General features: G+C 43.0%; 1 protein-coding gene across 1 annotated transcript in view; it reads left to right on the top strand.

Moving 5' to 3' along the window:
• Positions 1-26,164, top strand: part of ELL2 (elongation factor for RNA polymerase II 2) — a 364,302-nt gene that overhangs the window by 233,267 nt on the left and 104,871 nt on the right. Inside the window, exons 4-5 of the mRNA XM_069627653.1 lie at positions 12,742-12,905; positions 16,951-17,210. Coding sequence (XP_069483754.1) covers positions 12,742-12,905; positions 16,951-17,210 — 424 coding nt within the window. The remainder of the gene's footprint in view (positions 1-12,741; positions 12,906-16,950; positions 17,211-26,164) is intronic.

Genomic DNA, 26,164 nt, shown 5'->3' with positions numbered 1-26,164 from the left:
CTCCTCTATTTAGCGACAGACTGGTGAAACACTTCATGAGGGGTTTATTTCGAGTTTTTCCCCCTGTAAAACGTTTCCCCCCAACTTGGAGTCTCAACACAGTGTTGGCAGGCTTAATGAAACCGCCTTTTGAGCCTATGGCCACGTCCGACATAAAATTCATTTCGTGGAAGTTGGCATTCTTGATTGCTATCACATCAGCTAGGAGAATCTCTGAACTGCAAGCGCTGGTCATAGACCCGCCATACCTAAGATTCTTTAAGGACAAAGTGGTCCTGGCAACTAATCCTACGTTTGTCCCAAAAGTTCCGACAGTGTATCACAAACACTCGTCCATTGTTCTCCCTACTTTCTTCGCCACACCATCGACAGCAGAAAAAGCTCTTCATACCCTAGACGTTAAAAGGGCACTGAAATTTTACATACATCATACACAGGAACTCGGGTCTACTCGACAACTGTTCATCGCATATGGTCCGTCGACGAGAGGAAAAGCAATCTCTAAACCGGGATTGGCTCGATGGGTCTCATCGACGATTGCGTTTTGTCACTCCAAGGCCGGAAGGCCACTGCAAGGACATCCTAGAGCCCATTCTACAAGATCAGTGTCCTCAGCAGCTTTATGGGCAGGAATTCCGCTGACGGACATATGCCAAGCTGCAGCATGGTCAGTGCCCCACACGTTTACCCGCCACTACTGCCTTGCCAGGCAGCATGCGGACGAGGTGCAGATGGGAAGAGCGGTCCTGCGCCATCTGTTTCAGTAAGGTAAGCTTCACGCTGTGGAGAATCTGTTTCTACCTTTTTTGATGACAGTATACTTTCTGTTGGTAAGGTTATGATTTAACTTATTCCTACTGTACATATACATTGTGTAGTATGGTGAGGGTATATTAGATTACATTCTCACCGCCGTCTCAAGTGTTACTGCTATACAATCTATTCTAAGCATGCGAATCCATGAAAGATCCAATGCTGGAGAAGGGAATAGTTTCTTACCTGTAACTCCATTTCTCCAGCATTGATATCTTTCATGGATTCACATGCGCCCGCCAACCTCCCCGGAATGCAATGTATTTGGTTGATAAGTTTAACCCTTCCTACTTTGGAGGGGCCGAAATCTGAAGGGGAACCGCGGGGGCGGGCCTCTTATACTGGGACGGCCTACGGAGCATGCGTAGGCGGGTCCTAAAAGGACGTAGCTAGGACACAAAAGTGTCGGAAGTTTTCCTATAGGAAAAGGCTATATATGTGTACCGAGGGGTCCCAGTCTGACGACGGGGAATATTCTAAGCATGTGAATCCATGAAAGATACCAATGCTGGAGAAATGGAGTTACAGGTAAACTATTCCCTTCCCTTTTTAATATGCTTGTCTTGTCAATTGAAGTGATATTAACTTGAACATTTGATAATGTTCAAGGATATTTTCACCACCAGAGTGGTCCCCTGGTGGATCTGAAAAGGAAAGGGGGTGGGGGGTGTTAGTGGGAACGATTGGGATGAGTTTAAGAGAGCAGTGATGTGCTGTGGCAGCTTCAGCTCAGTTAACAACATTCGCTGAGCTTGGGGGGGCGATTTCCAGTCGGTAGCTGGTGTGTGCTGTTGTGCAAAGCTATTTGCATGTGGTGTTGTTGCATTGTAGTGAAGTTTGTGCTTTAGGGTTGTGGTTGTATTTGGTTAGAGTTTGAGGTGTATGCAGAGGGGTGAAATTGTTAGTGGGTTAGTTATTGGCCTCACCATCTAAAAGGGATATGTGCTAAATGTCCACGTTCTTACTCGATGTGGCTTGTGAATATCTCTGCATTTCTGTCTAGATCGGCACTGGCTAATATTCTCAATCCTGTCTATATATGACGCACACCAATATTCACAATTGTATCCAAACGTGGCACTGGCCCACCTTCAAAACCTGTCTAGATGCGAAGCAAGCTATCATTTACAATTATATGTAGATGTGTCATTGGTTGTATTCCCAATGCAGTGTAGATGTGTCAATGGCTAATATTCGCTATTCTAGGTGTGGCCCTTGCTAACATTCACAATCCTATCTAGGTGCGACGCAGTCTAATGTTTAAAATTGTAACTAAATGTGGCACTTGATATCATCCACAAATCCGTCCGGGTCCAGCGCAGGCCAACGTTCACAATCCCATCTTAATGTTTTACTTGTCATCATCCCCAATTCCATCTAAGTGTGGCACTTGCTAACATTCTCAATCCTATCTCAATGCGACGCAGGCTAATGTTGACAATTGTATCGTTGTGGCACTTGCTATCCTTCAGTTCCAAGTGTTGCACTAGCTAACAATCACAGTTCTATCTAGATGCGATGCAGGCTAGTGTTCACAATGTTATCCAGTTAAGCAGGTTAGTATTAATATCCTGATCTGCTATGGTCTGAGGGTGGGCAGAGTGGCAGGGATTCTGATTTAGTGATTGCTCAACTAACCCAGGCCACACCTAGCTTGATGGTTGCTGGTTGATAGGGGAAGCCAGCGGCCAGCTGAAACCTGCAGACACTTTCTGGAGCCGCCCTTAGCCTCCCCTGAGGCAGTCCCTACTGCATGGGCAGAGGGCTCCCCTGGAAGGTGTCTTATCAGGGAGTAGAGGCCAATCAGACTTGGTGGGTGGGATGGAGGGAGCAGGAAAACAAGGCAGAGGGAAGCAGGCGCTCAAGAGCGTGTTTGCTTTCTTTTTTTCTTTTCCTTTTAAGAGTGCCGGGTCCGGGAGGGCAAGATGACCCTGGATGTGTCTGTCTCCATGCAAAATCTTCTCAATTACCGAATTACTTGAACCTCACTTGTGTAAATTCAGTACTTCCATCATGCTGTGTGTCGGTGATGCTTGCAGTTGGTGAAACACTATGACACAATCGAGGGTTTGTCTAATTAGTTACTCCTACAATAATGTTTCAGGGGATTGTGGATCTGTTAACGTTAACATGCTATGCACATTCCACCATCCAGTGTTGGGTCCAGGGTATTGCACGTTTTCTTTCCAAGTCAAAGTAGGTGTCAACAGTGGTGTATGGTCATGCTAGCCGTGTCCTAGGAATGTAAACACTGACGTACCCCTTCGTCCTTGGGTTATTTTTTGTCATTGGTGTGTTTACGAGTGTATGTGGTAAAAACAGGCTTTTCTAATTATTCAGAACTAGAAAACTGCTACAATGGCCAGATGGAATCACCGTCCCAACATCTACTGAACAAGGCCAATGCAGGGCACTGGCTGGGAATAGGTCTTTCTGTATTGGAATTCTTTAAGTTATTTCCCCTGAACTGATATTTCGTAATGTATGCAGTAAAAATGTGCTTCAAGATTTTCTAGTAACTTCATGCACCCTTTATAGAAAGTTTATTAGGCTACAGTTGAGTACAGTACAGAGATGGGTGGAGTATGCCATGGAGGTCGATGTATTGCCATCTCACTAGAGTGCAGTGATAGAGGTACTGTTGGGAAGGAGTACAATATGACCGAGATTTGAATGCCCAGAAACTAGGAATGTAAAGTCTGCCAGCTGGGCCCCAATTCCAGATTTAGATATAAGGCCATCACTGGAGAGGACCCAAGGCTGGTTGGGAGGCCACACACCACAGTGCCAGTTCGGCAAGATTGTGTGCAGTACCCTTTGGCAATAGGAACCTAACCGTTGGAAGTCTGTACTGCACAGGTTGGCAGTGTGGGTGAGCAGATAGGCTTATCTCAAGAGGGGGTCAATGTGACCAGTCGTGGTCTGAGTTTTACAGCGACACATATTAAAATAAGCTCTTACACTCAAGGTTTCTTGATTAAACAATTAATTTGTCAGTTGAATAAGCCTTCAGAAGGGAGCAATGTAACAGTAACACACATACTCTCCAAAATACACACTTTCTCTAAATCAGTAAGTAGCCATTTGGAATGGCACAGATTAGTCCTACACCCTGGTGTCACTTACATAAGTAGGACACTGTGGACATTAATATATCACTGATGCATTTAGTGCAATACTGAGTTTAGTGTCCAAGAAAAGGGTTTAAGAATAAAACAAAGGTTACACAAATATTTTGAAGCAGGCAAGTACTCTTTAACTCTCCAATGCAAAGTACATTAACCCTTTCCTGGAGGAAAGGTATACACCAGTCCAAGGTAAGGGTCTTTCAGGGAGCCAGGCCAGCCAATATTAAGTTAGCAAAAGTGTAGGTGAGCTGAAGCACTTCTTGTAGGTAAGTAAGTCTTGCACAATGTTTTAGAGGTCTTTGTAGAAATGTAGAGCCACAGGGTGGTAGGCTTGGGAGGGGAAAAGCTGTAAGCAACTCTGCAATGGCATCCAAGACAAGTCTCAACTGAGAACTAAGGCTACACAAGAGGTAAGTCCCCTTAGTTTTACAGTGCCTTTGGTTAGAAGAAATGGTTCCAGCTGGCTTCTGTTCCTGTGTAGCTCTGCAGATCCTGTTATTCCTGTGCCTCAGTCATGGTGGCGGTCTTCAGCAGCAAAGGGCAAACTTCAATTCAGCGGCACTTTGTGGTTTTAACTCCTTGCATCTCAATAAATAGCACCACCGCAGACTCTTGGCTGTTGAGGTGGGCTTTCCTTGCATCTGGGGTCCAGCACTCTTGAGGTGGCTCGGGCTCGGTCAGTCCTGCTTCCTGGGAGTCGAGGATCTGCCAGGAGCTCTTGGCCAACTTAAAAGCGATTCACTCTTTTTGGTGGTCTTCGGTTCCAGCAGTGGAAGTACAGCCAGCTCTGAGAGGATGATGTCCAAACGAGTTCACTTTGTTGAGTGGTCCCACCAACCCAAGGGGAGGAGTTGTCCTTGCAGGGTTTGAATTCAGAGCTTCAGCGCAGGAGCAGGGCTTCCCAGGCAAACCAACGGTCCAGGAGTTGCAGCGGGCGTCTTTTACAAGTTCTTCTTCGGATTTCTTCGTCCATTGGTCGACTCTGCCTTCCACACCAAAAAGCATTGCCTTTTTATGCAGGTTTCTCCCATTCCAGCCTAGCTGTCAATCACATAGCAGGGTGGCTGTCCTTGCCAGACAGACAGCCGGCCAATCACCTTTGTAACCAAGGGGATTAAGCACGGAGTTTCAGGCACCTCCCTCACTTCCTGCCCCTGCCAGTCACTCTAAAGCCTGAGGCAGGCTTCACTTGTGAATCCTGCCCAAGACTAAATGAACAAAGGGACCAAACCTGGTTTGGCGCGCAGAGTAAATCTCAAGAAGGACCTTTCTAACAAGAAATGGCAAAAAGAAGACGGGCCATTTTGACAAAATGGGTGCCTTACTGCAGCTGCGAACGCAGCCCACGGTAAAAACACACAACGGTAGTTAAAAGTAAACCACTGCCACCAGCCATTAATTGTAGAAAGGGTAACATAAAAATGTTACATGAGAAACTAGACAAGGGATACTAAGTAACACCCCCAGCACCCTATGGTAAGAGTGTGTGCTGGGGTCTAGAAAGTTACAAAATATAAGTAAAGTCAATTTCACTTTACTGCTCTTGGAAACAGTAGTTTATCCAAGAGAAGGTATGTAAACCTTTGTAAATTCTGGAACACTTCTGTGTCACTGCACTGAAGGTGCTGTGTGCCACAATGTAAAGATGAGGCCTGTGGAGTTTGTCAGACTCCACAACCAAAAAGGAACAGAATTCAAATCACAGAAAATGACATCAAAGCCACGTGTCCACCTTAACTCATGGTTCACACCATAGCTGAGAGACTTACGCAAAGCAAAAAGAAATGCTGAATCACACTGGAAAAGTCACCAAACCAATGCCAATAAAAGCATGCTAATCACCGCCTCTGCCAACTATAAGGAAGCGATACTCGCAGCAAAGGACACATACAGTAAACTCATCATGCAGGCGGAATCTAACACCAAAAAGCTCTTCAAAATTCTAAAAGTACTTGAATCTCCTATAACCCCCATTTGACAAGTGTACTACAGACACCCCTCGGTGTTCTAACATCCAAAAGGCGCTTCTCGATAAAATAACCACTTTAAAGGTTAAAATCGATAACAAAAAAGCAACTTGCTACTGTCTATTTGGGAGGTGTAAAACAAAAAAAAAGCTCAAACCCACCAACTGCCAAGGTGATCCCTGCCCCGCAACAGTCAAGGAAGCTGCCCACGACCTAGCTCCATTCATTACCTTCATCAATGCCTCATTCAAATCAGGTGTAGTCCCTGATAATCTCAAAGATGCGTGGGTCATCCTTCATCAAAAAACCTACTCTTGATCCAAGCAACCCCTCAAACTGTAGGCCCATCACCACGGTGCCTTTTCTCCTGAAAATCGTAGACCGAGCAGTATACAGGGCTACCTTGAATCTAACCAACTCCTTGGCGTCCGGCAATCAGGCTTCCGTCCTAGACACGGAACAGAGACCGCCCTCATTGACCTAAATACACAAATCGAGGACCTTAAAGATGAGGGCAAATTAGCCTTATTACTCCTATTAGACCTTTCTGCAGCCTTCGTCCTAGTTAACAATCAAATTCTCTGCCGTCATCTAAAAACAGCTGTCCACTTCTCAGAAGAAGCCACCTCCTGAATCAGCTCCTTTCGGGCAAACGGAACCATGCGGGTATTCTCCCCATCTGCCCAGCCATTACCAGTCACATGCAGTGTCCCGCAATGATCTTGTTTCCCCCACATTGTATAATGTGTTCACAAAACCACTATTAGATATTCTCCACTATCTGGGGTCACCTACACTAATTACGCAGATGACACCCAGATACTCATCCCCATCACTGGTGACCACGAAACAGATTCTAAAGCTCTTAACAAGGTCTACTATCATCCAAACCAGGATGGCACATCAGTCTTTGTTTAAACGATAAGACTAAGCTACTTATCTTAGGTTCCCACCTCAAATTCAATAAATTGAACCCCACCTTTAGATCTTTTAACATCAATGGGAATACCATCAAAGTGTCCAATAATACCAAAACCCTCGGCTTCTACCTTGACCCAACCCTCTCTGATGAGGTAAGTCAGTGCAGTGGTTTATCGGCATACACATGCAAACTCCAAACAGTTTGCAGACCGTTCCTCACCGCCTCGAACTGCATAATTCTCGCAAGAACGCTCATTATGGTCAATTGATTACTGCAATGCCCTCTACTTAGGGACCAGTCTCAAATATCAATAAGCTTCAAGTAACTAAGAATAATTTTATCAGAGCAGCCCTTAATATTCCCAGAAAATATCACATCTCCAATGCAAGACGGAACCTTCACTGGCTCCCGGTTGCACTTAGAATATCGCTAAAAACCCTTGCACTCTCAAATGCTTATCCAACCAAGCTCTTGATTACCTAGCCAACCGATTTACAGCCCACACTGCCACCCGACCACTCAGATCTGCACAAGCTCATTCAATGGCCATACCCAGAGTCAAACTGCAGAAAGCTGGGGAGTTCTGCTTCCCAGTCCTAGCCTCCAAACTCTGGAACTCCCTTCCACTCAGAACGGAACTCCCTTACCTTGCTTTCAAGAAAAAAGCCAAACATTGGCTCACGGAACAGGACATAGCCGCCTCCTCCTGATGTATATACTCTTTAAATGCCTTGTATATATCTCTGCATACTGATTCCTTTGTCTACTTTTAGTAGCTTATAACTCTGTAATTACTCTGCGAAACATCATTGACATATGAATCTGCATAATATATGTAATGTAAAATATGTACTTATACGCACTTTCATTATCTGTATCGCGATGCTTTTTGTAAGTTCATCTGTAACTTGTAAGAAATGCGCCCAGATGCCCCTGGGCCAGGTGCGCAATACAAATAAACCAAACACGTGAGTGGAGGAAAAAGTGCCTCGCTCTCTCCAGGTTAAAAATTAAAGTCCTGAAGTCCAGCAAAAGTGCTGGGGGTCTCTAAGAATTCTCCCTAACAGTGCCATCTATTAAAAGCCTTTCCACACAGCCAGTGGTCAAAACGTGTGTAAAGCAAATTGCTAAAAAGAGCACAAATTAACCGGGCACCAAATTGATTTGCACAATTCAGCATCTACCCAAGTAAAGTGCTGAAAAGACTAGCACTAAAACGGTCTCTACATCATAGGAACGGGAAATCTGCACCTAAAAGCACTGAAATGTTTACAACAAACGGTGCACATACACATCAGGGAGAGGCAGAAGCGCCTAAGCACACCAAATGGAGAGGTTTGTGCAGAAAGAACGCCAGAAAAGTGCAGACCCTTTCTAAACTTTTCTTTAATTTTCAACGTCCAGAAAGTTTTAACACATTACTTCCTATGCATCTGCTGGAAAACCCCACACTAGCGCACTCTAGAGCAAAAGGTAATTGGAGCAAGACCTGATGGAAGGAGAAATTGCGATGGACGGGTATCTGTATCCTAGATGTGGACACTGTGATAAGATCTGTCATTGGCACAAACAGCCAATGTCTCATGAGGGAGAGGTAGTAGCAGCAAATATGTATGGGATGTATAAAGCGTGAACCTAGTTGCGAAGCAATGTAGCACTGTACAAAGAAACAGCCACCCTCTGTAGCTGGAATAGATCACATAATGTAACAAGGGAAGACTAAGTTACAGAGGAGGACCCTGCCTATGATACACAGGGTAGGATTCACATAGAAGATATTGATAAGTAAGAACCACAAGACTACCCCACTGTTGCACTATAGGATTTCGAACTTCTAGCCTCTGAATCCCCAATGGAGGATCCATGTAAATCTACCAATTCATTATGTCCTGCTCTAGAGAGTAAACACTTTTTGATATGTATTGAATTCAACATCAAAGCTACCAGCTCAATATATGCCCCTCATGTCTGTTGGACATCTAGTCCCAGCCACAGTGGGAACCTCAATGTGCAAGTGAGCTCCTTTTGCAGACTGAGGGGAAATATAAACGTTTGTGCTCAGACTCCCTCATAATTTGAAGGCCAGGTATTTGAAGACTCAATGGCATGTACTATTTCACAGAAATTATGGCACTGACTCTTCAGAAACTCGCAAGGGAAGTAAGATAATATTTCATGGTTAAGACAAAAGTAGTCACTTTCGCATACAATATACCTGTATCAAATGCAATACCACCAGTTTTGAGGTATGAGACAGCACAATTTGACGAAATGCAAGACCTGATCGAGACTATGCCCAATGGCATCCAGGCAAAAGCTCAGTTTATCATCCAGGAAGGCCAATTGGTGTCCAATTCTGATTAAGAGTAACCTAGATGCAGCAGACACTACTGGGCGTCTGCAGTAAACTCTGTAGTGCTCAAGTGTTGTGGTTGTAACTGGCTTAATGCCGGAAACGCAGGTGGTGTTTATTAATCCCTGGGATCAGGATGTCCTTTTCAGGAAGTCGTTGGAGGAGTGCCCAGAAAAGGCAAAAAACAAAATTAAAAGCCTAGGACAACTATCAGGATGAGTTTCTCCCACCAGATGAATTTCTTGCCAACGTCGTGGGTCTGCTCCTTAGTTACTCTTCATATTGTGTCTACACCACCCCAGTAGGTGGCAAGATAAGATTGGCTTACATCAGTAAATGGTTAGCCGACATGTCAGTAATAAGAATTGGTAGCATAGGTTAATGTGTGGAATTCAAAACATGCCTGTACATACCAACAAAAAAAGAAATCAAAAACCAGAACCTACTTCTACTAGCATAGGTAATTGCTCTATTACAATAGGGGCACCAAATTTTCCTCCATTAGAGCAGCAGTCTCTATTCTACATTTACTCTGCCTACTTTCTTGTACCAAAGAAAAACGTACAAATGCAACAATTCTTCGACCTGTGTCCTGCAAACAAGTTTGTCAAGGTGTAGACATTCTGAATGATTGTGTTCCAATGTTCCAAGAGGTAATAGAACAGGTAAAAAGGTCAAGTGCAAGCTACTAGCCATGCCCAAAGTCGTTTGCTACCTATACAAAGCACACCCTTTTCACTCGTTAAGAGACTGTTGTCAGTAGCCAATGGTTAGTGCAAATTCTAGGGCCTCTTATGGAAACACAAGATTCATCCTACGATATTTTCAAAACTAAGCTTCTCTGCTTTCCGGTTGGAAGCCCCATTTAGCAGTTGAATCATTCCATTTTAAATAGCATTGACACCACACGCATTCACAAATATACTGGAAGTCGTGGTCTGCCATTTACGAAGAGGATACAGATTTTTCTATACTGGGAAGAATGGTTCATAACGGCAAACACCACCAAGCAGCATTTCCAGCACACAGGAGAAAATTACATTTCTTCACCATTAGATATTTTTGATTGTCCCAACATTGAGCTAGCGTCCCTCTTCAATCAGAACTTTCCTGTGAGCAGATTTAAACGGTGATCATAACGACATACCCATCTTGCATGTGGGTACATGCTTTCCAGGCGACTGCTTACTCGAATTGGCCAGAAATGTTGCGACTGCAAACAAATGATGAAAGTAGTGGGATAATGGCCCCTTGCATTTATCAGATACTGTAGGCAAGGGTATGCATAATATCACCCCAAGAATGGATCTGTGGTCACATGCAACGAGGGGCTGGGGAGATATAGTGGTGGTATTGAGGCTGTAAAAGGTCTGTGATGGTGGAATCCACTAAATGTTTGGGCAATTGTTCGTAATACCCCCTGAAGGGACCATTTGCAGACCTGGGTGAGGAGTGCACACCCACAGCACAATACAAATGGGATTCTCATGACGCACTATTAAACCTCTTGGAACATAACTGTTTCGAAACATTGCTGCAGAATGTGTTCACATGTAAAGACTGCCCCAGCCAATTTGGTTTGGGGTCAATTCGCTCCTTCTCACTATTCAAAGCTGGACCGCAAATCTGCACTGGGGTGCAAAATGGCCCCAGAGTCATTACACCTTTGGAATACTAAACTGCCTGGCATCCTTTTAGATAAAGGACAGCAGCCCTAACAGGTTTTCCAAAAGTGTGAAACTTAACTACAGAGCCATTTGCCTCAAATTATGCAAAATGCCAAAATTATGCTTTTAGATGCCCACAAGACCGATTGCTGGGCAATGCACTGTAGATGACTAGGTCAAGGATGTTTGCTTATGCTGTTCCACTAGCAAAGGATGGTACAGAAACCAACGTGCAGTTAGCTCAATCTCATTTCTCCAGCCCAACATGCACACTTGATTAACCAGTGGCAACAATTGCCATGTGGTGAAACAAAACTTGTCAATCTAAAGAATTCTACTGCAAGGTGATAACATTCTAGATTTAGACTTTGTGTTGAATTTAAGGTGGCAGGCTCCAGTAGTTGAGGCTTTCATGGAGTGGGGGGGGGGGGAAATGTATCCACCCACCAGTACTTACTTGGGGTGTCCGGTCAAAGGGTCGACTACAAAGGGTCGAATGGTCAAAGGACCGAAAACAAAAGGATATCATTTTTTTAAATTACATTTTTTTGGGGGGGGTTTCGTTTATGGGAAAAGTGTTTTTTACCACAAAAAACAGGGGCTGAGGGGGGGACCCCCCCAAAAATGTAAAAAAATCGATGCTTTTGTTTTCAGTCCTTTGGTGTCGACCCTTTGACCATTCGATCCTTTGGTTGTCGATCCTTTGACCTACAACCCTTACTTTGCACCCTCCTCTGATTGAAGTAGTCTTTCACAGGCTCATAGCATTTGAACAAGTCCTGAATGTTCATGCAACACCTTTCATATAAAACGGTGTTCCTAATTCAATCACTTGAAGATGGGGCTCGCTTCTGGCTTGGTCGGTAGATTAACCACTTATTGCCGTGCACAAGGACAAAGACTGTCTTTTGGACACCTTGTAGATTTTCATCACAATTCGTATCAGTTAAATGAGCCAGTCCATTGTGCCGGCAGTTTCTTCCCCCGAACGCCCCAATCACCACACATCAGAAAAAGCTTTACATACCCTAGATGCATGCAGGGCAGGCCTGTTTGACATAAACTGCGCCAAAGCGACACAAAACAAGCCTGTTTTCTCTGGGACAAGAGGATGTCCTGTCACTAAATCTACCATTACAAAGAGGATTGCATGCTGCATGGTGCTCGCCACTAGCACAACAATGTGCTATTCATGCTTGTTGCCCTTTTCTTGTGTAATGTGCCCTCAGTTTAACAATGTTCCCCGTAACACCATTTGCAAGGCAGCAATGTGAAAGTCATTCAGTACATACCATTTTCCAAACAATGGTTTAAGAGTGGGTCAGACAGTACTGTATAATCTTTCTGCAGTGCCAACTACACTCACCAAGAAAACACTATGCTAAGAAGTATGCATAGTATGTGAATCTAAACAGTGATACAAGCCTTATAAATGCCTAAATAAATGACTGTACTTTCCCAGTAAGTTTTGTCTGGAGATTGTAGATGTTTATAATTGCATGCAGTCAGCCTTCCAGTCGTTCACAAGGTTAGACTAGGTACTATAAAAAAGTTGAATGGGGTAAGGGACCACTGACTTTCCTATGATTGCTGCATGGAAAAATCAATCGGTGTATGTAGTGAGGCCTTTGTAGGCTCATGCATGGGTTGTATAGTTATGAAATGAGTGCCTTTTTTTTTTTATTACGCTTGCTTTTTCTTTGAATAGACCTTTTATACTTCGGATCCATAACTAGTTTGCGGAGTATACATAGTATGTGATTCTAAATAAGCACCAGAAAGACGATCAGTGTTTAATTTTTGTCTTGATTGTTGGGTGGAGGGGGCGGGGGACTCAAGTTGCACTTGAGGATATTGATTCTTGTCCCCTTTCCCAACTATTCGTTTGTAGTTCTGGAACATCACAACTAAACTGCCTGGGGGTTATACAAGATAAAATTACTGTCTGTGCCACTAATGACTCCTATCAAATAACAAGAGAACGTATGGCCCAAGCAGATGAAGATTCCCGCAGTCGAAGTACAAAGGTCATAAAACCGGGCGGCCCATTTGTTGGTATGTATGGTTGACCTTTTTTAAAAAAAAATCTGTTTTTTATTTTTATGTAATTTTCTTTAATTTATTGGCTACACCACAAACAAGAACATATTAACAATGGTGCGTGAACTTAATTTGGCAATCCTTCTGATCCCTTTCTGAGGGCTTATTTCAGTGTGAGTAATAGTTGTAGTGTGTGCAGTAACTGCATCACTTGGTTTAATAGATTTGTTTTTCACAATAGCAATCTACATCTTACTAAAAAAAATGTATCTATTGACTGACTGCAGTCCACCTGAAGTCTTTCCTGAGCTGGCATTTGACATGCGCAAGGGGCTCAAAACTGCCTGCAGTATGCAGACATTGCAGTTTTGTATAGAATAGGGATGAATAGACCACTCTAAAATCTTGAGCAATATTTTAGTGCCTCTCAATTAACACCAAGAGGTTTAAGCGATTCCATGTGATCCGTGCCCCGAAAAGTATCCCTAAAAGCTCAAGCAATTGTGTGTACAAGTGAATGTCAGCTAATTGAAAAATGTTGCAATTTGATATACTTTGGTCTACCCAATCCATATAGATGTGTATGTATTCTGTGCCGTATACCTGCACTAAGCTCAGAATATAGCGCAGGAGATTTGAAAATGGTATTTATGATGCACTGTGGTGGCGGCAAATTGTGTCATTTATATATTGGGATTTTAACTGGTTTTACTACGATTGCCACAATCAGTGTTATAGTGTGGATGACATTTGTCAGATGTTGGTGTATAAGCAAAGAAACATATTATGCACCTGAATGTAAAGTGTTTTGTATGTGTCCCAGAACGCGTTGCCATGGGAGCAGGAAGTATTGTGTTGCACATGTTTAATTTCATGCAAGCGAGCGTGGCAATCCTGTTAATTGAATGGGTAGGTATTTTAGATGTAATATACCTTTGTGCATTCCTGAATAGCCACTTACCATTTGTGGCTAGATTTCAGGGACCTTCGCGCATTAATTCTTCTCACCATTTTACTTATTCAGGTGTCTGTAGGGGAATATATGATGGGGCGACATGGCGACGCGAACTGGTGCGTACACCAGCCCACTAGAAACCAAGTGCATGGTTGAAAGAAAGGAAGGCCATGTAATTGGCAATGTACACGCCTCCTATAAAGAGTTTTGAGTTATGCAAAACCCGATGTGAACAAGCCCGTTGCGAAAGGCGTTATGCAGCCGTCCCTTGTAGCCTGGGTATGAGGTTTTAAATGTTTTTTTTTTTTTTGGTTGACATTGGTCTCTGGCCATTAGTATTTATGAATTACTGCTGCCTATTGGAGTGCGACTTGAGCTTCCTGTGGATTCCTTTCACCGGTTTCTGAAGTGTGTATGTATATGACATGGAAAATGAGTAATGAATTTACTGTTTTTTCAGATTTGGTATTCATAAAGCGAAAGTTGACTATCAAATCGATACATTTATGTGCCCAGACAAAGCAACATAGTCCTAATGCATTTGCTTCCTTGCCATTCGAGACCCTCTGCTGAGAATTCCGAATTAAATTGTGGTTTAGGTCGACAAAATGGTTGTGTCGTCCAGCTGCCCTGCTGAAGCTAGTTTGTACAGGATACCATGGCATCATTTCTGTGTGGAAGCCTGCTGAAACTGTTTTCTTATTAAACTGTGAAGCATCCGACTTATTTTTCTGAAAGTCTGGGATGCTGTCCATAAAGGAAGTTATGCAAAACCTCCGGTTGTATTACCCAATTCACGACTGTAGCATTAGTTATGTTTGTTAGATGTGAAGTGATCGTAGAAGAGGCTGCACATGACTGTAGTAAGAACCTGTTAATGCCTTATAGCACATTTCTATTTTTGACATTCTTTAAATGAAAAGTCACTATTATGCGCTATTAATTAGCTGGGGTTTTCCTCTTGAAAACGAATGTATACAGTGGGTGTACAGTTTGCCAGTTTTCAAGTGTTATAGCATTACAAGGTTGGCAGAATTTAGTGAGACTATCTGTCCATGGTTAGAAATTTAGTTGCTCTTCAGTTTTTTAGGTTTTTTAAACTGTCCCTTGTAGTTATCTACTCTGCTCCCCAGATCTTAGTTGTTACTGGGTTGTCTGTGGCTCTAATGGTGGTTTGATGGCTTAAATTGTTGGTACAGTGTTGCTGCACTCACTAAAGGATGGCTGCTTGATAGTTCCCAGTCAATTATAGGTAAATGATGCTTCCAATTAAACCTTGATGAGCAATTTTGTTCTCTGCATTTATATACAGAATCATATTAATCGAAATGTCATTATAAAATTAATCCATTCCTCACAATTTGAGCATAGTTCAAACCAATCAAAAACGAATTAGTTACATTATTTAGATCGCCTTTTTACCTCAAATGATTTTATTCTAACAGATTGGACATTTTTTTTACACCAATGTCCAAAGATTACATTATGATATAAATTGCTCTTGCATCTTGTCTGCAAGTATTTTTGACACATTTTCGGGGATGCCCTGTGATAGTTGTCCATGTCGGCTGGGTACACCGCCCAACAGTTTATAAAATCAGGCCATATTTCAGATCTCATGACATCACCCAGTTACCATAGATTTAATGAGACTTCTCTACATTCCAAGAAGGGGAGAGCATGTTACATCTAATTTGAATTTTCATTTGTTTGTTGCAGTTGAACATTTCAGCAATACACCAGAGGGCAGAATAATTAAAGAAATATCTCCATTCATGATAAATGGTATCCTCAAACAGCTTGTATGAATAATAGCACACAAACTGCTAGACATCAAATGTATATTTGCATAAAATCTTTGGAAAATCGTTTAATGGGTTGTACTCCGATTGGACTTTCTAAAATTATTTTGTGATGTATCAATGTGATCATTTGAATTTGACCAATTGGTTTTGATTTGTTTGAACTATGATTGTATGGAATTGATTAATTTTATAATGCAAACTAATTTTCTGTATAAATGGTAAGATTAACATTCCATTAAAGTATAATTTGTTTGATTGATGGAAAACCTACAAAGAGTTGTCCCTTCACGAGGGTGACACTGCTCCACTGGTCTGAGGTACGTTTGTGTTCTAATAGTGTGGTGATAAGGCTGAGAACTACCAAATATACGCACTGATATCATTTTGAAGAAATCGGTACATTTTTCTGGGTACTTGGTGTGCGATTTCTACGTTCATACCTTTTTTATTTTATATCCTCCAAATTAAAAAAAAGTTATCATCTTGTGTTCGTTTTCCGCTTTTCCTTTTGCGTTGCTGCAGCTGTTGTAAGCAGAGCAGCCTCACTCATGTTGTGTATGGCCATGTCCTGAATGTTTTAAATTGTTAAGCCAGTGTTTGTCCTCTGTACGCATATTGTAGTTTTAAATAAACTTGATGGAAAACTACGTTTTTTAGGTTGCAATCCTCAGACTGATTATACACTCTGCTGCCAGTCATTCCCTTCCCTTGCCCAGCTAATGACTGAGACCCGTTTATGTTCAACTAGACTGAATATGAAAGTAAGCTGGGGTTTTTTTTGGAAATTGTTCGAAACAGTATTTGGTAACTTGGCGTATACATAAATTCATACTTTTTAAACTTTGTTTTTTACCGGAGACTTGGGTTTTCCATAAAGGCCTGTTCTATTCTATAGGATTTTTATAAAGTGCCAACTCGCCCACTGGCCTCAGAGTGCTGACTGACAAACATTACCGGATGCTACATTTAAAGTACTGTGTATTTGGGAGTTAGTGAAACCTTAACAGCTACTTTATGGGCACACGTTTTCTTCTACATACATCCATTAAACCAGAACATCTGGGTTCCTAAGGTATAGCTGGTGAACCTTTAGAACAAAATGGATGCTGTAGTTGAATGGATGGGCCATTTCCCTGAAGTTTTCACTTAAGCGCAGCTATTGCAATGCATATTGTAAACAACTCAACTTTGGGGATAAAGCTAACCCTCCTATTAAGATTCTACCATTGCAGTTTACTTTAAAATATATTTTTAAATCGGTCTCCGTTATACACACTGCATGTTTTATCCATTTTCTTAGGTAAAAGAGTACATATTCGTAAACCGGTGCAAAGTGTTCCAGATGCAGTGCCTGAACGGAAAAGGTCGGCGCCTATTAACCCTGCAAACACACTGCGAAAGACTGGGTTAAACAGCAGCATTGCTCAGCGTCCCTACAGGGAAAGGGTTATCCATTTATTAGCACTGAAGACCTACAAGAAACCAGAGCTTCTCGCTCGCTTACAGAAAGATGGTGTCAATCAGAAAGACAAGAATGCCCTTGGCGCAATCCTGCTACAGGTAAGCACAGCCAAATATTGCCTCACTGCCACCTTTTGAGTTGATTGCAAAGCTTTTGCTAACTGTTTTATTGTGCCAACCTACTTTAGAATGATGCCTTTAATTTGTAAAGCCAATAATGAGCAGAATTATTAATCGTATTCTTTGCTTCGTATCACTTGGAGTGTAGAAGCCAATTTGTGGAACACTCTAGGTAGGTATCCTGTGGTCATATTTGAGGATTCCATGCAAATCGTATACCAGATGGCACATTACATGTGAATTCCCTACTGTGCAAAGTTGCTTTGAGCTGGTTGATCTTTTAGCCTCCCACCACATTTTATGGCTATTATGTAATGTCACTTTATAAAATGTTTGTCTTGAAGGCCATGCATGAACTGGACTTAGTTGAACTTAGTGGGGTTGGGAGGAATGTAGTAATGCTGTTACGTTGTATTTTCTTACTGAAGTGTGGCTGTTCAAATTGTTTCCAATGAAACATTAAAATGAACTGTTAAACAGTTGCTTAGGAATAACTAAAAATGTGTTCAGCACCAATACCTATTCAATTCTTCTACATTTAATTTTCATGCAGACTTGTTTGCAATTTAGTTGAATTATTTTGTATGGTCAAGCAACCGTTAAGGAGGGTTGTTCTGTTCCTCATGCAGATGCACACCTTAGAAATCGGCTTGTGTATGTTCAGCAGATGGAATGTATACATTCAATGTTGGTTGTCTGCTGGAGTATTTTTTTACACCAGTTTCATCCACGATAGCATTTCTGCCGTGCAGCATTCCTTGCCATGCCTGGCTTTCTGCACTTCATTTGACTTGCAGTTTTTGCATTGGTTAGGCTCTTGTACCTTCACACTACTCTATTTTTACAGATACTTCCCTGCCACCTCCCATATGAGCGCACGCTAGTCACTGTCCCACCTACTGTCCTGCCCAACTTTCTCAACCTGTGCGTTAGCAGCCAACCTCTCGCTTCTACCGTGCCTCTGTCCTGACTCTCATTGCCCCGCAGCACTTCTGTTTGGCTGCCATGTCGTTTCTGCGACTGCCTCTTCTGCACAGTAGGTGCCCCTCTATGATCTCATTCCATCCCGCTGATAATATTGCCTCACTGAAGTATTGGGACACTGGTGCAGATTAAGCAACCTCTTGTTAATTTGCTCCTATAACTTGGCATCGCTGCTCGGGTGCACAACTGAACTATTAACATGCAAAAGAGTAGGACTAATGCCATATTTTCTATTTAAATAGCTTCACAATCCATGTATTTTAGTTATGTTATGAAACCTGGATATCATATCAAATACTGGTTATCTGTAGGAAAACCTCTTGACTTTGTATTTGCAATGAGTTCCTTGTGTGAACAATGACGTAGGCTTTTGCTGCCCGTTAGTATATTACTCTGCATGCCATCTCCTTCACCACATGCCATGGCTGGTAATCGAACTGGTCCAGTGCACTCTGGAATGCAGACTTCAAAAGAATTTGCCATGGAACTAGAGTTCACAGAACCTCCCGTCAAGCATGGTGGATGGTCGTTTGAGCGTGCACTTGGGTACAAGAATCAAACACTTATTTTGCAAAGTTATCATTCTCTTACAACCTGCCCCCAAGCATGACCTGGTCCTCTGGAACCAGAAAGTCCCCGCAGGAACAAGTAGGTAGGGATGTGGGGGGGAGGGGGGGTCAGAGGGTGGTTCTGCCAGGACAGGAATTACACTTAATGCAGTGTGGATGAGAAAGGTGGGGGTTGGACATGGAAGTGGTTTATGGGGTAGCGGAGACATGCCAATCCTACCTATGGATGTTGCTATGGGTCGTGATGGGTGAATTCCACAATGGCTGCACAATCCCACCTGTTGAAGGCTTTACCAGATGGGCTTAAAAAAAAGTGAGTACTTCAGCTAGCCGGTTGAAGACCTAGAGCCCTCCAATAGGTCTGTCTTAATGGCTGGCCATTTTCACTGCAGGTGGGGCAGGAGTAGTTTGTCAGTTCTGTGCAACGCAATTCTAAGATGATCCATGAGACAGAATGGGCAGTGATGCCTTCTTGACTCCAAATCACTATCTAGACTGAGGTTTTTGATTTCTAGGCATTTGTAAAGTAAAAACATCTCGAATTGCATCATCTAGTGGCCGCAGCTTATCAATCAGTAGTACTTGTCTCATAATTGAATATAGCCAATACTTTATTTTCTTGCGAAATTCCACGAGGTGGGTGAGCCATCTGATGTCCACTGTCAGAGTTTGGCTTTTGTGCCCTCAAGAGGGTGGTGTGGGGGAGACTTTTCTCCAACTCTTAGACAATAGTTGGGTATTTTCAATATGTTCCACTTGCATCTCAAGGGAGCATTCCAGTTTAACAGTTATGGTGCTAGTTACCAGCTAAACATAAATGAATTAGGCAAATAGCTTCGTTGCTCGTTTCTTTTGCTTACAAATGCAGAGCAAGACACATGGTCTTGTGGTCTGTTTGCACAGAAGACTAGCTGCCATATTCTGCATGCATTATAGTAGGGACTTCAGCATCTGTCAACCCGAGAGGTTCCATTATAGTTCATGAACCTACACCATTTAAAGCTCATTCGGCTGGTGGGCTTACCTTTAGTAATGTATGGAATAATCTTGGATCAAATCCATCTTGTGATGCCACCGAACTAGGCTTGATGGGTTTGCATCTATTTTCCCACTTCTCCAGGGTTCAGAATTGCCAGGAACTGGAGGTACCAAAAGATACGTTGTACTCCCTAGGCCAACTAGTGCCTTGAAACCATGCCTGTGACATGAAGTCTGGGTATGTGCTCAAAGGAACATATCTAGATTACATTTCAACCATAATGGGTCATATAATGGAAAGGAGGTCACGCTTTGCCTCCCATGTGGAAGTTGGATGTGCAATTTAAGATGTACTAGCTCCTTGTTTCCCAAAGGTTGTTCATACCTTGTGTGGTGCTGGATATCCAGCCCCACAAATCCACATTCCAGACTACTGGACAGGTGGCCAATTATCAATTACTATCGAGCAAAATCTAATGTGACGCTCCCTCCGTCTTATTCAGAGACCTCAGTCTACATAGTAAAAAAAAAGTGCTAGCGTTTTACCACTTTCTTGCACAGTTCAAACGTTTAAACTCCCATACGTGTTTTGAAGTTGTCGGGCCATTTCACTAATTGGAACCTCCAATACTAGAAACAAACATGCAGTTTCAACAATGTTAGCAAAAGTTATGAGACAATTGCGTGTAAAGATCCATCTGCAAAAAAAGCTAGTAGCTGTATTCTCTTAAAATGCAACTAAGAAAGGCAGTACAGATTTTAAACATCTGTATGTGTAGTCCCCGATTCAAATGTGCGGCTGGGTTACAATCCTATAAAGCCAGAGCCGCCGATTCTGGACTCCTGTGTTCAATTGGCAAATGGATACATTAAAAAAGATGTGCAAATAATTTGAAGATGGCGTTATTTGACAATTGAACACAGTAGTCCAGTGTCGGCGGCTCTGACTTTATGCTGGGTTTCAAATGTGGGGCAGTGCTACATTTACAATCCTATAAAGTATAATTGAGGGGATAAAAAATGATTAATTTCAAACTTGGATACATTAAACAGTGGGCAAATAATTTTAAGATGCTGCTAAGTTTGAAATTAATTTTGTATCCCCTCAATTATACTTGATGTGGGAATTGTTCCACGGAAATGGTTACATTTCTGGCCACTGCACAAGTACCACACCCCTGTGTGACTAAACCAAACCTTTCGAGGTGGTTTTCCTTGCTTTGTTTATAAAGGAAACGCAAATGAATTGCTTTAGCTTTATCTGCAACATCCTTGTGGCACTTAGCTGAAGGTGGCTCCTTGGTACTAAGTTCACCTTGACCGGAAACTTAGAAGATCGATTGAATGACCGCTCTGAAACACCAGAGTGGTCATTCTAAATTGAAACTGTCAACCCCTGCTGCGCACGAGTGCATGCAGGGGCTGACAGGTGAGTGTGTTAAGACTTGGGGTGGGTTGTGTTGGGAAATGGGGGTGGGGTTATTGGGGAGTAGGGGTGGTGAACCCCCCGTTTTGTTTTACATGCATGGTAGGAGAGGGTGGAGATGGGGATGGGGCGAGCATGCCATACTGGCGCATTTTAAAGTGAACACAAAGGCCCAAAAAAAAATCTTTTTTTGTGTTCGTTAAAATGTAGTCATTTCACATAGAAACAAACGGCTCCTTACCGGTGCATATTACATTGTGCCATGTGGTAACAAGAAAATACATTTTAAGCTGCACGAATCTGGCTTTTGTAAGTCTCAATTTCTTTGGACATGTATAATGCATATTTGGCTCATAACCAGGCACAGTTTAGAAATTCTGAAATTGTTTTTAGTTTGCTTCTGGACATTTTATTTAACTGCGAATTTTTGGCTGGCATGCATCCATTAGTTTTCTTGTATGCAGTGTTTGCCAAATTTGTAGACCCACTTAATGAAGCTTTTTTTCACAAAGCCAGGGTTTTCATTGGCCTTTCTCTGGTCACTAGGTCGTCAATCAGGTTGCAACATAATACTGCTGCAGTATGGACCCAAATTTCAATCCTCTAAACTGCCAGAGCATAATAGAATAACTTTAGGTCATCCCAAGCTCTAGACAGGGAAGTTCCTTTGCTCAATTCAGGGGCTCAGTAGTTTCCCAAGTGTCTTCTTGGTTGGTTCACTAGACAAACTTCTTTGCCATACATGATTACCTCTAACTTTGTCATAAAACGCCTCTATCTGATGCAGTGGAGTAGTTTGGTCTTTGTTAGATTGAGGTCTCATTCACCTGCTTACCCTAACCCTTTTTTCCCTTGGTCGTCTCTGGTCTGCAGTTCCTGCAAAACAACCTTACCTGATGAAATTCAGACTGTGCTGACTTTTGCCTTTCACAGTATTTCCTTGGTCTTAAATTTACGCAATGTTAGGTACGCTATTCATAGCAATTGTTGGGAGAATTCTCATTTCTGTGCTTCCCTTCAATCTTAGGGACCCCCAGCTCTTTTGCTGGAATTTATTTAACTTTGACCCTGGAAGAAGTGAGACCTTTTTGCTCCCTCCCTCGTGTTCTGACCTGATTTGGATTGTGTCCACTGTTTTTGGAGTCTGACAAACTCGTAGGCATCTACATTTTGAATTTTGACACACAGGACTGACCTTCTGTGCACTGTCACTGAAATCCTTTAGATTTCTCAGAAGGTTAAAATACCTTTTTCTTGTGTGAACTACTGTTCGCAAGAATAGTAAAGTGGAATTTACTTTACTTACCCTTTTCCCTTTGTAGGTGCAGCACACACATTCTTATGTGGAGTGTTGGGGGCGGGGCGGGGACATGTGTGGAGTGTTACCCTCACTAATGTAAATGGCTGGTGCAGGGGTTTAATTTTCCTACCATTGTGCTTTTCTACCACAGGCTGAATCCTCCGCTGCAGCATAGCGCCCATGGGTGACCAGCCTTCTTTTTTTCACCATTTTCATTTTGTGAGGCATGTCTTGGGTTTTTCTCTGCACGCCAAGCAAGGTTTTAACCCTTTTAGTTTTGCCTTTGGTGAGCTTCTGTCCTGAAACCCGCGTCTAGCTCCAGTGTGTCTGGGAAGGCATGATGTGAGGGAGGTTCCCGAAACTCCCCTGTCCTTTGTCTCTACCAATACCTGAATGCAGTCCTGATTGGCTGGCTGTTCTTTCAGGACAGCCACCGTGCTGTGTGATTGACAGCCTAGGCTGTGCATGAATGGGAGAAACCTGCAAGGGTTTTGGGACTAGAGTTAGTCGACCACTGGGAAGAATACACGACTAAGACCATGAACGAAGCTTTCTGCATCCTCCTGGACATTTGAAATGCCTGGTGAATCCCTGCTGCTGTGCTGAAACTAATTTTTCTGATCGAGAGAATCTCTGGAAGGGATGGCTTCTTCCCATGGGTTAGTGGGACCAACTGCCCCAGAGACGAAATCCACTGAACCCTCTTCCCCTGACTGCCTGTACTTTGCTTCTGCAGGAACAGAGTGTCAGGGGGTCGAGAAATCCGTAGTGTAGTGAAACGTCTGCAATCCGGGCAGAAGCTCCAAGAGTCTCCCAAGGACCCTCCAGAAGCAGGACAACCAGAGCTCTAGTACCCTCACCAGAGTGCAGGACTCAAGGAGTGAAGGACGCCCAACTGATATCCAAGATCTGCTCTGGTGCTGTTTACTGCATGCTGAAACCGCAAAGTGCTGCTGATCCAAAAAGAGCCCGTAGCTGCCAACGACTTCGAAGTTGCTTCCACAGGAGTTCTCCAGACATCACCCCTCTTGTCCCCACGACTGAGCTCAGGAACCCATGATCTGCATCGCTGCAACAGGAAAGAATTCCGCTGGACCACTCTTCAAGCCAGAGGTACTGTTCCGACTTGGGGTACTTAGCTTTGCTCCTCTCAGTTGAGACTTGCAGTGGCTACTTTTGTTAGGGTTCATTGCAACTCTGCTCTCCACACGTGTAACCGCTTGTGACCCTACAAGTGATTTCTACAAAAATCTTTGCAAGTATAAACTGTCTCAGCTCCATAGACTGTCCTCCAATTGACTTTTGACTGTCCTGACTTCCTGTAAACTCTAGTCATTGACTTTGTTCCGTCCCTCAGAGGTGATAACTTGTTTTTAGACTGTTATTGCTGGGAAAGGTTTTGTCTAGACTTCATTGGAAGATTTAGGTATACTCGCATGCCCTGAGAAACCTGTTTGACCGACCTATAACTAGTGCTGATTCTGGAAAAGTATTTTAAAGTATATTTGATACATATATTGCCCTTTTTAAAGAACGTTTATTTAAAAAATCTGTTAAATATTTAACTGAAACCGTGAGCATAAGTATTACTTGGCTACTTGGATTTGTGAATTTCAGTGCTACAGCTCACATTTACCCCTCTTTAGATATGCCTGGTTCCTCAGTCCCTCTACCAACTTGTGTATTACAGCCCTATACCAAAAGGTAGGTTACCTAATACCAAGCAGACAAGCGTTCTGTAGCCTGTGTTAATACACCAATTCCTGCTTAACAATAACATGTTGCTTTACTTTGGGGAACAGACCAAAAATCCATGAGTGAGTTGGAACCTTTTTTTACCCTTTTTATTTGGGATACTTTGTATTTCTTTTTGTAACTTTCTTGGTGAAATGCTTTCCTCTAAGTTCCATGGCATCTGTCTTTGACTTGCTACACACGACACTGTGCAGTATGGCTGGGAGCCCCTTGGGCTTCCCTTTTTTTTCTGTTACACTCCTTGTGAGAACTAATGGTCCCAAGAGCAGGGGATAATTAGTATCCTTCCAACTAGCACACCCCATCTTTTGTGGAGTGCTGAGGGGCTACACAGTATCCCCTTTCTCACTGCTCCTGAAATATTTGTGGTGTTAGCCTACCTACTTTTGTGCCATTTTTACTTCCAGGCTGTACTCAGACGCAGTAGTGCACAGAAGGGTCACCATTTCCCAAAATGGCGAATATTTATTTTTCACCATTTCTTGTTTGCTTGTCCCTGCTTGGTCCTTCTGCCATGCTGAGTGGGGCAGGTCTTAGTTTGATTTGTCTTCGGGAATCCTTTGTGAAGCCTGCCAAGGCTCCAGTATCTGTGTACAGGAAAAGGGGAGGACTCGAACTCTGCTTTTTGTGTGCTGGTTTGCCTGCCTGGAACCCGTGCCAACTAGCGGGGGCTGGCTGTCCTGGAACCAGTTTGAGTGATTCATGGGTGCTGATTGGCTGGGTTCCTGCATAAAAGGCATGGATCCTGAGGCTAAAGACCAGCTGACCCCTCGAACAGAAGAATCAATGAGGAATAAGTGTCTGCAGCCGCTTCTAGAGAACCGTAAATGCCTGCTGTGCAATCACTACTACCAACCCCCCCCCCTCACCACTACACCCCCTGCTTCCAAGCATCGGGAGAACTTGGAAAAGGACAACTTCCCCTTTAGACTGGTGAGACCGATCGGTCTTGAGATGACCTGCATTTCAAGCCATCCCACAATGAGCTGTGGCCTTCACAGGCTGCAGCCTGTCGATACCCTGGAATTTGTGGCCACTATCTTCCGAAGATCGAATCCTCCAGAAACTTTGCTAGACTCCTTATGGACTTCCAGAGGCAAGATTCCACTCGGTCCCTTCACCAGAGTGCAGGACCGAGAAAGCATTACAAAATGACCAAGGCAGTTATCTTTCTTCACTAGTTCCTCCCAAAACGCAACAAAATCACAGAACTGAGAATCCGTTGCTGAAGGCCTCTCCACTACTACATCCATTCCAGTGTTCCTTTGATCTGCCTGACCAAGAATGCAGTGACCAGGTCTTACTGCATCATGGGGTCATTGTGCTGCAACGTCACTCCTAGGTAATGTGAGACTCTTGGTAGAAATTACCTAGAGTTGAATTGCTGCTCCTGTGTTGCTGGAGTGCTTATTTGAGTTTTTGGGAGTTTGCCCATTCACGTTCACCCTTGCTGAACACCTCTGAGCCTACATGGAGACTTCTCCAAAGTTCCTGACCCTTTTCCAGATGAAAATAGTTACTTGCTACTCAAGACTTCCTCTGGAACATCTGAACTTTCTACAGCTGTGCCTTACTGTCCTGTTCTCCAAACTGATGACACTCATAACTAGTTAAGGATGGACTTCTAAAGTGTTAGGCCTACTGTGAATAATACATTGGTTTTCTTAGTTACTTATTGTGGTCTAGTACTTACCTTAGTGTGTGTTTGAAATAAACCATCATTTTTATAATTTTAGTCTGTTTCTTTGGGCCTATGTGTATACTCTAAGTTCTTTGAAATGCCTACAGCCCTTTCTCACTCTAAAGATTAGTCTGGCTGCTCTGCCATTGCTGCCAACATACTTGTGTGGTTCAGGCCTATGCAGTGTTGGATCCCTGTGTCCCAAGTGATTCTTCTAAAAACTTGCCTGAGGTGGAAGTT

The sequence above is a fragment of the Ambystoma mexicanum genome, chromosome 6p, assembly GCF_040938575.1.
Source record: "Ambystoma mexicanum isolate Mex_15411 chromosome 6p, UKY_AmexF1_1, whole genome shotgun sequence".
Lineage (NCBI taxonomy): Eukaryota > Metazoa > Chordata > Amphibia > Caudata > Ambystomatidae > Ambystoma > Ambystoma mexicanum.
The sequence above is the reverse complement of the archived record's forward strand: the minus strand, read 5'-3'. Positions and strand labels throughout refer to the sequence as shown.